Raw genomic sequence first — 13566 nt, forward strand, 5'->3', positions numbered from 1 at the left:
AGAAGATTTAATATTCTTAAAATGATAATACTCCCCAAATCTATGGATTCAGTGTGATCCCTATCAAAATTCCAGGTAGCTCCTTGGCAGAGATTTGCAAGCTGACCCTAAAATTCATGTGGGAATTCAGGGGACTCAGAATATCCCAAGAAATCTAGAAAAGAACAAATTCAGAGGATTTATACTTACCAATTTCAAAACTTACTATAAAGCTATAGTAATCAAGACACGTGGTACTAGCATAAAGATAGACATATCAAACAATGGACTAAGATTGAGAGTCAGAAATTAAACTCTCATATTGATGGTTAACTCATTTTCAGCAAGGATGCCAAAACCAATGGGGGAAAGAATAGGCTTTTCAATAAATTGTGCTGAAACAACTAGATACACACCAAAAAAATGAAGTTGAACTCCTACCTCACACCTTATACAAAAATTTACTTAAAATGAATCATAGACCTAAACGTAAGAGCTACAACTAATTCTAGGAAGAAAATATAGAAGCAGATCTTTATGATCTTGAGCTAAACAAAGTCTTCTTCGAAATACCACTAAGAGCACAAGTGACAAAAGAAAAATCGATATTTTGCGCTTCAAAGGATAACATATCATAAAGAAAGTAAAGACAACCCAAAGAGTGGAAGTAAACACTTGCCAATCCTATATCTAATAAGAAACTCGTATCTAGAAATTATAAAGAACTGTTACAACTCAATAATAAGATGATAACCCAGTTAAAATTGAGCAAAGGATCTGAATAAACATTTCTACAAGTGGCTAGTAAGCACATGAAAATATGCTCAACATCAGTAGCCATCAGTGCAAATCAAAACCACCATGAGATATCAATTCACATCCACTAGCATGGTTGTAATAGAAAGATAATAAGTGTTGACGGGGATATGGAAATATTGAAGCCCTCAGAAACTGCTGGTGGGAATGTAAAAATGGTATAGCTCCTTTGAGGAAAGTCCTGGCAGTTCCTTAAAAGGTTAAACAGGGTTAGGGCTAGGGTTAAACAGATACATACATTAAAAGATACATACATTAAAAGATATGTATATCTTTTCTACTCTTAGATACATATCCAAGAGAAATCCACACAAAAACTTGTACACAAATGTTCATAGCAGCATTTTTCATAATACCCAATATGTGGAAATAACCCCAAAGCCCCATCAACTGAAGAATGGATAAATAAAATGTGGTATATCCATACTATGGAATATTATTCAACAATAAAAAGGAATGCAGTACAGATGTATGCTACAACATAGGTGAATGTTGAAAATAGTACGCTAAGTGAAAGAGGCCAGTCACAAAAGGTATGTTGGGCTATATGATTTCATTCACATGAAATGGCCTGAATAAGCAAGACTACAGAGACAGAGTAGATCCACAATTGCCACGAGGTTGCAGGGAATGGGCAGTGACTGCTAGTGGGTACTGGGTTTCTTTCTGGGGTGATGAAAATGTTCTAAAGTTGATTACATGGTGATGATTGTACAACTATGTGAATATGCTAAAAGTTATTGAACTGTATACTTTAAATTGGTAAATTTTGTGGTAAGTGAATTATGTTTCAATAAAGCTACTATATATGTAGTAAAAAAGAAAACTACATGAGAAAAGCATGTAACCCAGACTCACATTTCCTCAGCAATAATTGATGAAACATCTGTTGTGTGCTGCCCTGTTGTTAAGTGTTGTTAAGCTAGTGCCTGCTGAACGTTTTCTTCCCATGCTGAACGAAGGTTGGGGTAAGAGTAGGGGCTGTGGAGTGGGGACTCTGCTCCCTAACACCCACTGGTGCTTATCAAAGGAATTTGAAGATTGCTTTGCAGTAGTCACTAAGCATGTCTTTTCCTTGTATTTGCAGACATCCTCCGGGAATTCAACCCTTCCCTGAAGGGCTTCTCTGTTGGCACTGGGAAAGAAACCAGTTCTAATGCCTTCTTAAACCAGGCTGTGGCAGGAGGCCGAGCTAAGTGAGCTGGGGTGACGGGGGCGGTGAACAGCACGGGTCCTCTGGGGACCAGAGAGGGGCTTGGCCTAAACTGGGTTTATGGCTGAAGGTTGAAGGGCTTTGTCAGGGGAAGGGGTTTGAGGGCCAAAGGCTGAACGGGGCTGTCTTGGAGGTGTTACAGAAATCTGTGAGCCTACCCTAACACCCACCCCCAGAAACTAGTCACAGTGCACTCTGATGCCAGGCATATGCTCTGAGCAGATTACTTTGCCTGCCTGTAAATCTCACGTAAGACATAGGTTATAAGCGGGCTCACTCTGCATCCCAATTGTCACTGCTATGTCACTGCTGTTTCAGAGTCCTGCTCTCCCTCCCTTCCTCAGCTGTGCCTTTCGGGCTCTAAACTCTGCATCCTTCCAGTGTCCCGGGAAGAGCACCAGCCCTGGGAGGGGAGGCCCTGAGTGCAAGCTCAGTTTCCTCCCTGGCCTCTCTAAGCCTCAGACTCTAAGAGGTGGGGCTGGTTAGGAACCTCTCCCACAGGGCGGTCATGAAGCTCAGATGTCGTGTTGGATATGAAGGTTCTGGTGAGCTGTAAATAGTGGACACATGACACGCATTGGTCAAAATGGTGGTCCTGGCAGTAATGCAGCAAGTGGCAGGCCCACCTCGGGGGTAACATCAGTGAGCACAGCCGTGACTGTGTCGTGGCCCCTGGGCCCACCTCGGGGGAAACATCAGTGAGCACAGCCATGACTGTCATGGTCCCTGGGCATGGCCAGGCCGGTCCTCAAGAGTGGGCAGGTCAGCGTTCCTAGGTCCCATCCCTCCACTGCACTCCAAGATTCCAGGGCCTTGAGTGCTGCTTGGGTTTGCTGCCTGGTCAGAGAGCAAGTGAATGCCATACCTAATCAAGGAAACATAAATTGGAAGATCCTTTTTTATACTATTTATATTTATTTTTAATTTTTATTTCAACACTTTTTGGGGTACAGGTAGTTTTTGGTTACATGAGTAAGTTCTTTAGTGGTGATTTCTGAGATTTGGGTGTACCTGTCACCTGAGCAGTGTCCACTCTACCCAGTATGTAATCTTTAATCCCTCACCTCTCCCACCCTTCCTCTCTGAGTCCCCAAAGTCCATTATATCATTCTTTTTTTTTTTTTTTTTGAGACAGGGTCTTGCTCTGTTGCCCAGGCTGGAGTATAGTAGTGCAATCTCAGCTCACAGCAACCTCCACTCCCAGGTTCAAGTGATTCTCCCACCTCAGCCTCCCAAGTAGCTGGGATCACAGGCACACATCACCATTCTCGGCTAAATTTTGTTTGTATTTTTCAGTAGAGACGGGGTTTCACCATGTTGGCCAGGCTGGTCTTGAACTCCTGACCTCAAGTGATATGCCGGCTAGGCCTCCCAAAGTGCTGGGATTACAGGCGTGAGCCACCATGCCTGGCCCATTATATCAGTCTTATGCCTTTGCATCCTCATAGCTTTGCTCTCCCACTTGTAAGTGAGAACATACAATATTTAGTTTTCCATTCCTGAGTTACTTCACTTAGAATAATGGCTTCCAGCTCCATCCAAGTTGCTGCAAAGCACATTATTTTATTCCTTTTTATGGCTGAGTAGTATTCCATGGTGTATATAGACCACATTTTTTTTTATCCACTTGTTGGTTGATGAGCACTTAGGTTGGTTCTATATCTTTGCAATTGCAAATTGTGCTGCAATAAACATGCATGTGCATGTGTCTTTTTCATATAACGACTGATATTCCTTTGGGTAGATACCCAGAAGTGGGATGGCTGGATCGAATGGTGGTTCTGCTTTCAGTTCTTTAGGGAATCTCCACACTGTTTTTCATGGTTGTTGTAGTAGTTTACACTCCCACCAGCAGTGTAAAAGTGTTCCCTTTCACCATATCCAGGCCACCATCTATTATTTTTTGACCTTTTAATTATGACCGTTCTTGCAGGAGTAAAGTGGTATCTTATTGTTTTAATTTGCATTTCCCTGATATTTGGTTATGTTGAGCATTTTTTCATGTTTGTTGTATATCTTCTTTTGAGAATTGACCATTCATGACCTTTGCCCACTTTTTGATGGGATGATTTGGTTTTTTTAGATCCTATGTTTAATCACAATTATCACACTACATTGTGGTTCCTAGGAATCATGTGGTTTGGTTCCTAGATTTCCTGACATCCTTCCAGCTCTCAGCACCATCCTGAGACCATGAGCCACCTAAGTAGCTTTCTTATTCATCACCAGTAGGAAAGGTGACACAGTATCCAAAGTAATGAGTAACACAAACTCCAATAGGTTTAGTTTGTTTGTCTGAGACAGAGTCTCACTCTGTTGCCCAGGCTGGAGTGCAGTGGCACGATCTCGGCTCCCTGCAACCTCTGCCTCCCAGGTTCAAGTGATTCTCCTGCCTCACCCTCCTGAGTAGCTGGGACTATGAGCACATTTTTTGTATGTTTAGTAGAGACGGTTTCACCGTGTTAGCCAGGATGGTCTCGATTTCCTGACCTCATGATCTGCCCGCCTTGGCCTCCCAAAGTGCTGGGATTACAGGTGTGAGCCACAGCATCCAGAAGGCCCAATAGGTTTTATGATGAATTCTGGGGCTTTCTTTTCCTTTTGATGGTGATAGAGTTAAAAGGCTACAGGTTTACTGCTTTAATAGTACCATCATCTTGCTTTTTCCAAGCATATGTGGGCTGGTAGTATAAGAGGAAAGACAGTTGTAAGCATGATTAGGTCAGGGAGGCATCCAAGAATGAAACCTTAGAGTCAAGAGCGTAAAAGTAACCAGAATGAATGTGATTCATTTGGCCCTGGGTTTCTGTCCTTGCTTTGCCAGAGGACTTGGGGCTCTCCTGCAAGCAATCCAAGCACATCCTGGGTGGCAGGGAAAAGTTGGGGGTTATGATTCCTGTATTACAATAGAAGAAACTATAGCACAGAGAGGCCACATGGCCTGAACAAATGCATCGACTTGACCACATAGTCTGGCCTTGTGCCCTGCAGGCTTTATTCCAGGTCTGACAATAGCTATCATGCGGATACAGCAGTGCACCATTTACAAGGCACCCTCACATTTATCATCCCTGTAGTCTGCACAATAACCATGAGATGAACAGAGCAAAACCTCAGACTCCCATGTTTTACCAATGATAAACTTGAGCTTCGGCCAGGCACAGTGGCTCACGCATATAATCCCAGCATTTTGGGAGGCCGAGGTGGGCAGATTACTTGAGGTCAGGAGTTCGAGATCAGCCTGGCCAACATAGTGAAATCCCGTCTCTACGAAAAATACAAAAATTAGCCGAGTGTGGTGGCGGGTGCCTGTAATTCCAGTTACTTGGGAGGCTGAGGCATGAGAATCGCTTGAACCTGGGAGGTGGAGGTTGCAGTGAACTGAGATCACGCCATTGCACTACAACCTGGGTGATAGCGCAAGACTCAGTCTCAAAAAAAAAGAGTTTCAGAGTGGTTGAGTAATCATCCTCAAACTCTGTTCCATCAACAGAGCAGCTGCTCTGATAACTTCAGATTTACAGATGAGGAAATCAAGGCTCAAAAAGGTTAAGTGACTTACGTGAAGTCCCCATCCAGGTAACCAAATACCTAGTGTACTTTGACTCACATCAGGCCAGGAGGGCAAATAGATAAGAGGGGAAGAGGATGACCACTAATGTTTCCTGCTAAGTCCTGTGCCAGGGACTTTGTCAATGATGATGGTGGGAATGATGGCAGAAATAACTCAGTGGTTGCATACTATGTGTCAAGCACTGTCGTAAGTTCTTTATATGGTACCTCATTTAATTTCCCCAACAGCTCTGAGAGGAAGGTATGTTACCATCCCCGTTTCCCAAAGGGAAAAACTGAGGGTTTGCAGGATCAAGTAGTCGGCCAAGGTCTCAGAGCTGGTCATTTGTGGAACCAGGATTCAAACCCTGGCAGTCTGGCACCAGCAGTGGCTCCCATCTGCTGCTCCCAATGACCGTCCAAGATCAGTGAGCTTGTCTCCATTTTGCGGTCTTTTTGAACTGAGAATTAGAGTCACTTTCACACAGTTAGCAAGAGGCACTTAAGTGTCCAACCCAGGTGCATCTGACTAGACTACATCATCTTAAGGGTAGGAGGGCTTAGACCATGGCACCTGCCAAAATGGGGGGTGCCATGACATGTACATGATGTGAAATATTCACAGGCAAACCTTCTGTTTGCCCTGAACAAGCCTGGCTTGGAAGGAAAAGAAAAGTACACCATACCAAATATGCCAATCAGAAAATAGTCACACTGGTCGGGCGCGGCGGCTCACGCCTGGAATCGCAGCACTTTGGGAGGCCAAGGCGATGGATCGTGAGGTCAGGAGTTTGGGATCAGCCTGGCCAACATGGTGAAACCCCGTCTCCGGCCGGGCGCGGTGGCTCAAGCCTGTAATCCCAGCACTTTGGGAGGCCGAGACGGGCGGATCACAAGGTCAGGAGATCAAGACCATCCTGGCTAACACGGTGAAACCCCGTCTCTACTAAAAAAAAAAAAATACAAAAAACTAGCCGGGCGAGGTGGCGGGCGTCTGTAGTCCCAGCTACTCGGGAGGCTGAGGCAGGAGAATGGCGTGAACCCGGGAGGCGGAGCTTGCAGTGAGCTGAGATCCGGCCACAGAACTCCAGCCTGGGCTACAGAGCGAGACTCCGTCTCAAAAAAAAAAAAAAAAAGGAAACCCCGTCTCCACTAAAAATACAAAAATTAGCTGGGCATGGTGACACATGGCTGTAATCTCAGCTACTTGGGAGGCTGAATCAGGAGAATTGCTTGAACCCAGGAGGCAGATGTTGCTGTGAGCTGAGATTGTGCCACTGCACTCCAGCCTGGGCGACAGAGCGAGACTTCATTTCGGGGGGGGAGGGGAAGAAAAAGAAATAGTCACACTGAGAGTCACCCCCTCCTATGTGCAGTGCTCTGGCCTTCCCAAGCACAGTCACCACCCAACACCCCCACAGTGAAGCACGACTGGGGAAGGAGCTTTGTGACATGGCCTTCAGTCCATTTTCCCGCAGGAGGCCCACCCTGGGCCTTCCTCCACTGTGCATTTGATTGCTGTTCTCTCTGCTAAGAGCCCCTGCCAGTCCCCACTCCTCACAGCACTTCCTCTGGTATGTGTCCGCAGGGATTTACCTGTCCAGGCCAGGAGGCTGGTGGACCTGATGAAGAATGACACGGTGAGTCCCTGGGATGGGAAGTAGACAAGAGAAATCCGTGGACACAGAAAAGATCAGCTGTGGATTGAGGGGTGGTTGGGAGCCTGGCGTGGGTTTCTAGCAGACACATCTGAAGCCTAAAACGCTGCTCCTCTGGAAAGGTGATTCCTGTTTGTTCAGTCAGTCGGCTGTTGAAATTAAACATCTATTGTGAGTCAGGCATCAGCCTGGGGCTGAAGATACATGAAAGAATACAACACAGTCCCGTCCTCAAGGAGCTTGGAAGAGGAGACCAATGTGAAGAATCAAATTATAGAACAGTTGCCACGTGCTGCATCAAAAGGGTTTTGTGTAAGACAGGGTGGGGCGCAGAAGGGACCGGCCCCTCTGCTTAGGATGGTCAGGGAAGGCTTGAGAAGGAGATTTTGGCTGTTATTCTGGGCACATGGCCTATGGGAGAGCCCTGGTCTGCAAGGAGCAGTACCAGAAAATAAAAGTAGAGGAGATGTTTGACCAGGGTTCTGAGAGATGAATATGAGGCTCTCCCTCAAAGGAAAGCATGGGTCTCAATTCAGAGGCTGTTTGCAGGGGTTTCTAGGTGGGTAAAATAAAAAGGAAGATTAGGATGAATTATGTTATATATAATTTAATGTACAACAAAGTCTATTACTGGGATATTTTCAGGGTATTTCTACCCTTAATGTCAAACTTTTCTGGATCTTGTTCTCACCTTCCTCCTTCCACCCTCTTTTGGAAGTGCAGATCAGAGAAGTAAAGCTATGTAGGCCTGGGGCAATATAAGAGGCTTGAAGGGCCGTGGTTGCCCTGGGGCCATAGTTTATGGAATGTGTATGGCTGTACCCTCTCCACACAGCCCTGTGACTTCACGTACTTCTCCAGGTCCTCCTTGGAGGAGACAGATACCAGAGGTGGCAAAATCTTTTCAGAGCTTGTGCTTAGAGCTGCCACCTTACTCTACCCATCCTCTCTGGCTTGACTAGTTCATAGGCAGAGCTAGTCACCAGTGTGAGTACTCCAAATTTGGAGAGCTCCCTCTTAATGAAAGGTGGTCCTTTCTCTGTTAAGGCAAAATTAGAATTCAGGATTTCTAGAAGATTCTGGAACAAACGTTCCTGTCCCATGGCCAAGACCAGCTTCCTTATCCCCTCCCCACTTCCTTGCTATGCTGGAGATGGAGGAACAGAGCTCAGAGGACATCTGTATCCACTCCCACCAGGACACGTGGAAACTGTGACGTGTGTGCTTTTGTGTGTGGGCAGAGCCACATGGAAGTTCAGTGATTCCACCTAAAATAATGAACCATTAGCACCTATGATCTCAGGAGCCCAAAACCAAGGAACAGAACATTCGAAAGTCCATGAGACTCTAGTGTGTGAGGACCCATCTTTTCTAGTGTCAAGCACTAGAAAAGTGTTTTCCTTGGCTTGACTGTGGGACAAGGTGCTTGATTGTGTGTTTCTTCTTCATTTCAGAGGATACACTTTCAGGAAGACTGGAAGATAATAACCCTGTTTATAGGCGGCAATGACCTCTGTGATTTCTGCAGTGATCCGGTAGGTCTGCAGGCCCTTTACTCAGGACTCACCCCCAGAGAAGGATTTTCACAGCCCGGTCACTTGCTCTGCCCGGGAGCAGTACAGCTAAGTTGGGACTCAGGCTCGTGGTTTGTCTTGGATCCAGCCTGGGATGAACCCTGAGACTGAGAAGGCATTCACCTCCAGGGAGCCGTTCAGCTGGACAAGCAGGATTGGTTATAAGATTGATCCTGATTAAGTTTCCTATCAAGGGAGCTTGATCATATCATTCTAGAAACCAAGAAAACACCCATTGACTAGAAAAATCTTTCCTGTGTTCACAGAGAGTCACAGGTTAGCTCCTTTCCCCAGTCTCCAGCGGCCTTGCCCTCTCCACCTTTGTGCTGTTGCTTGTATGGAAAGGTCGAGTTCCTGCAGGCATTTGGGTGAGCTTCAGAGCCACGTCATTCTGGGTCGGTGGGAAACCCAAGATCAAGGCTGCTGCTCCATGGATGCTGCATGTCCTCCTGGAACCTCAGTCTCTGAGCTGATAGAAGCCTGACAGGGCATACCCACTAGTCTCCCACCCACGCCTATGCCAGGAGCAAAGCAGTGGCAAAGGAAACACAGGCCCTGTCCTCAGGAACTCGCACTGCCAGCGGAGAGAGACATGGGCAATTCATCCTGCACAAGGCAGACATCAGGATGTGGTTGTAGGGTTGCACACAGAAGGGAGGTCTAAAAGCAAAGTTGGCTGGCGTGGTGGCTCACACCTGTAATCCCAGCACTTTGGGAGGCCGAGGCAGACAGATTACCTGAGGTCAGGAGTTCGAGACCAGCCTGGCCAACATGGTGAAACCCCATCTCTACAAAAATACAAAAATTAGCCAGTCATAATGGCGAGTGCCTGTAGTCCCAGTTACTTGGGAGGGTGAGGCAGAAGAATCGCTTGAACCCAGGTGGCAGAGGTTGCAGTGAGCTGAGATCACGCCACTGCACTCCAGCCTGGGTGACAAAGTGAGACTCCATCTCAAAAAACAAAGCAAAGTTGCTGTGGGACCCTGGTGTGTGGAGAAGCGGGGGTTGTCGGAGACTGGTGTGTGGGGAAGCGGGGGTTGTCGGAGACTGGTGTGTGGGGAAGCGGGGGTTGTTGGAGAGATTTACACAGAGCAGGAGACTTTCCAGCTGGAGCTTGAAGATGAGGAGGTTTGTCAGGCAGATAGGGGACCAGCAGAGTCAGGTTTAGGAAGTAGTGGTCTTGCTGTGGCCCGTAAGCACCTACCTGGAGGGACGCCCCGGCCCCCAGGCCCCTCACAACCCACTTTCCTGGCATCAAAGTCACCAGGAGTCAGAGGAGTTTTCAAGCTGTGATCTTAAAGGCCCAGAGGGGAGCCTTGGGGCTGCTGGTGGCCCATGGGGAGGTGGGACGCTGGGCCCCTCCCCTGCTCACGTGAAGTGACACAGCTTTGGTATGTTCCATACAGCAGGGCTTTTGTTTAGATTTCAATCAGAGAAAGAGTTCCACTGTGAGAAAGCTTTAAAACTGCAAATATCGAGATCAGGAGAAACAGTTAAAATGTGTTGAGGCTTGGTGTGGTGGGTGTTTCACAGGACCCTCTTCCCCTCTTCCCCTCCCGTTATTGCTTTGATTTGTGTAGGGTGTGCTTTCATACATGTAGGGTGCGCTCAGTAGCCCCAGACACTGAGGATCCAAGCAAAAGAGATCGGGCCATAGGACAGAGGCTGCTCAGGTTGCAGGAGATCTTAGAGGTCATCTGCTCTGACATCCCTGTGTTAGAGGGGCCCAGAGATGTGATGCTCTGGCTCTACAGCTAGTGGATATGGAGTAGGTCCAGAGCTCCACGCAAAAAAACAAACAAAACAAAACAAAAAGAAAAATGACATTTCCCTGAGGGCCACAGCCATGGCAAACCTGAGGCTGGTGTCGAGGCTGGGGCCCCAAATCGTGGGGCTGGTGTCGAGGCTGGGGCCCCAAAGACAAACACTGCATTTCAATATTGCCCACTGTGACTGAATACAGAAAGAAGAGGACTCTGGCCAGGTGCAGTGGCTCACACCTGTAATCCCAGCACTTTGGGAGACCGAGATGGATGGATCACTTGAGCCCAGGACCAGCCTGGGCAACATGGTGAAACCCCATCTCTACCAAAAAACAAAAAAAACAAAAAAACAAAAATTAGCCAAGTGTGATGTCATGTATCCGTGGTCCCAGCTACTTGGGAGGCTGAGGTGGGAGGATTGCTTGAGCCCAGGAGGTGAAGATTGCAGTGAGCTGTGATCATGCCACTGCACTCCAGCCCAGAAGGCAGAGTGAGACCATGTCTCAAAAACAGAAAGAAAGAAAAAAAAAAAAGAAGGACCCAAGAGAGAAAGTAGCCCGGTTCTGTAGAGAGATTTGGTGACAAATGGTGTTCAATGGACAATTCTCTTCCTGCAGGTCCACTATTCTCCCCAGAACTTCACAGACAACATTGGGAAGGCCCTGGACATCCTCCACGCCGAGGTATGGAGGCTAGGCGGTGAGACCTAGCCTAGAGGAAGCTCTGGCGTCCTGCTGAGACCTCCCAGGCAGGTCACCTTTGTTGTGGATCCCAGCCCAGATGCATAGATGGGGAGCAGGGACAGTTGGAGGAAGTGGATGGGGGCAGATGGAAGTCCCTAGACCTGAAACTTCAGCAGGAAGGGCAGGTCCCAAACCCAGGTGAGAGCCTGGAGCTGCCCAGCCTCATCCTCTTCCTCTTGGTGACTGATTTTTGCCTTTTCTCAGGTTCCTCGGGCATTTGTGAACCTGGTGACGGTGCTTGAGATCGTCAACCTGAGAGAGCTGTACCAGGAGAAGAAAGTCTACTGCCCAAGGATGATCCTTAGGTCAGACACTTCTCCCCAATTCTGCTAAGAATCCTCACTGCTGAGGGCAGTGGCACCCTTAGCAAATTCCTTAGAAAACCCAAAGGCCAGGCCGGGCGCAGTGGCTCAAGCCTGTAATCCCAGCACTTTGGCTGAGACGGGTGGATCACGAGGTCAGGAGATCGAGACCATCCTGGCTAACACGGTGAAACCCCATCTCTACTAAAAAATACAAAAAACTAGCCGGGCGTGGTGGCGGCCGCCTGTAGTCCCAGCTACTCGGGAGGCTGAGGCAGGAGAATGGCGTGAACCAGGGAGGCGGTGAGCTGAGATCCAGCCACTGCACTCCAGCCCGGGTGACAGAGTCAGACTCCGTCTCAAAAAAAAAAAAAAGAAAACCCAAGGGCCGAAGTGTGAAAGGGCTATGACCACCCCATCTTCTAACCTGGAAAGGCCTAAGGGGAGGATATCCCAGGATTTTTCCACCCTGGTATAGGCCTCAGCCCACCTCAGGGTGTGCATGGGGAACTACCCCTGCACCCCGCCTCTGTTGCCATGGCAGCCACAAGGCACCCTTCAGGCCTCCAGAGGGAAGAGTAAACGCTAGGAATGGAGTCAAGCTGTGTGGGCGAGGCCTGGGGACCGCCCAGGCCACTGCTGGTACCTGCTTCCAAGTGTGTCCAGAGCTGACCTGTCCCCTCCTAGAGGCCCATCTCTAGGACAGGGGTGCCTCTGGTTGGTATGGGTGTTCCACGTAAAGCATTCACAGATACAGTGCCACTGTCACTAGCCAGAGAAGGAGGTCAAACCAGAATCAGCAGGGTCCAGAGGATAGAGTCCTCCCCAGAGAGTAGAAAGCACTGGTCCTGAGAAGCTGCCTGAGAGGACGTCTTCACCCCTCAGCCTCCAGAGCCAGACAGAGCTGGCTTCCCCATCTAATACAGGCTGAGCATCCCTCATCTGAAAATCTGAAATCTGAAATGCTGCAAAATCCAAAACTTTTTTTTTTTTTTTTGAAACAAGGTCTCACTCTGTCACCCAGGCTGGAGTACAGTGGTGCGATCTCAGCCCACTGCAGCCTCCACCTCCCAGGTTCAAGCAATTCTCCCACCTCAGCCTCCTGAGTAGCTGGGATTACAGGTGTACCACCACGCCCAGCTAATTTTTGTATTTTTAGTAGAGACGGGTTTTACCATGTTGGCCAAGCTGGTCCCAAACTCCTGATCTCAGGTGATCCACCCTCCTCGGCCTCCCAGAGTGCTGGGATTACAGGCATGAGCCACCACGCCCGACCCAAAATCTAAAACTTTTAAAATGCTAACATGACACCACAAGGGGAAAATTCCACACCTGACCTCGTGTGACAGGTTGTAGTCAAAACACAGGTGCACAGCACGCAGTTTACTCAGCAGCCCCGAAAAGCCCCCTTCAGCTGCGATGCACTATCTTTTCTGGGCATGCCCAGATCCTGTGGCTCAAGCATGCCCACAAAGGGTAGCAAAATGGCCCATGTGCAGGCTGGATACTCCAACAGCAGGTTCCCCACGAGGGCTCATGTGGGGCTAAGACCTGCATGCATTACGCACCTAGTTTTTGCTCATTCTCTGTGTTGTAAAGATGTCACTGAAAACGATAGCCATAGGGTAATGCAAATATTCCAAAATCCAAAAAAAAAAAAATTCTGAGATGCTTCTGGCTTAAAGCATTTCAGATAAGGGAGACCCAGCCTGTATCACACATCTCCAGGACGGTCAGGAATAAGACGTTTCTCTAAGTGAAGCATGAACGTTTCCCACAGCCTTCCTTCCTGCAAGTTCTCCTCTGGACTGTTAGCCGAGGTCACTAAGGCTGTGCTCCCCTACCCTGCCCCCCAGCTGTGTTACTCAGTACAGGTCCCCATCCCAGCCCTGAGCACATCACATGGTAATTCTTCATATGCCTCTCTCCCCCACAGCCTGTGAACTCAGTCTGAGTCACTGCTAGC

General features: G+C 48.0%; 1 protein-coding gene across 2 annotated transcripts in view; it reads left to right on the top strand.

Annotated features, from left to right (window-relative positions):
* Positions 1-13566, top strand: part of PLB1 (phospholipase B1) — a 150255-nt gene that overhangs the window by 76515 nt on the left and 60174 nt on the right. The window contains exons 21-25 of one of the 2 annotated variants that reach the window (XM_025353882.1): positions 1883-1991; positions 7149-7200; positions 8673-8753; positions 11173-11238; positions 11503-11603. In XM_025353882.1, the coding sequence (XP_025209667.1) occupies positions 1883-1991; positions 7149-7200; positions 8673-8753; positions 11173-11238; positions 11503-11603 (409 nt within the window). The remainder of the gene's footprint in view (positions 1-1882; positions 1992-7148; positions 7201-8672; positions 8754-11172; positions 11239-11502; positions 11604-13566) is intronic. The other variant, XM_025353883.1, reaches the window with a different exon arrangement.

The sequence above is a fragment of the Theropithecus gelada genome, chromosome 13, assembly GCF_003255815.1.
Source record: "Theropithecus gelada isolate Dixy chromosome 13, Tgel_1.0, whole genome shotgun sequence".
Classification (NCBI taxonomy): Eukaryota; Metazoa; Chordata; class Mammalia; order Primates; family Cercopithecidae; genus Theropithecus; species Theropithecus gelada.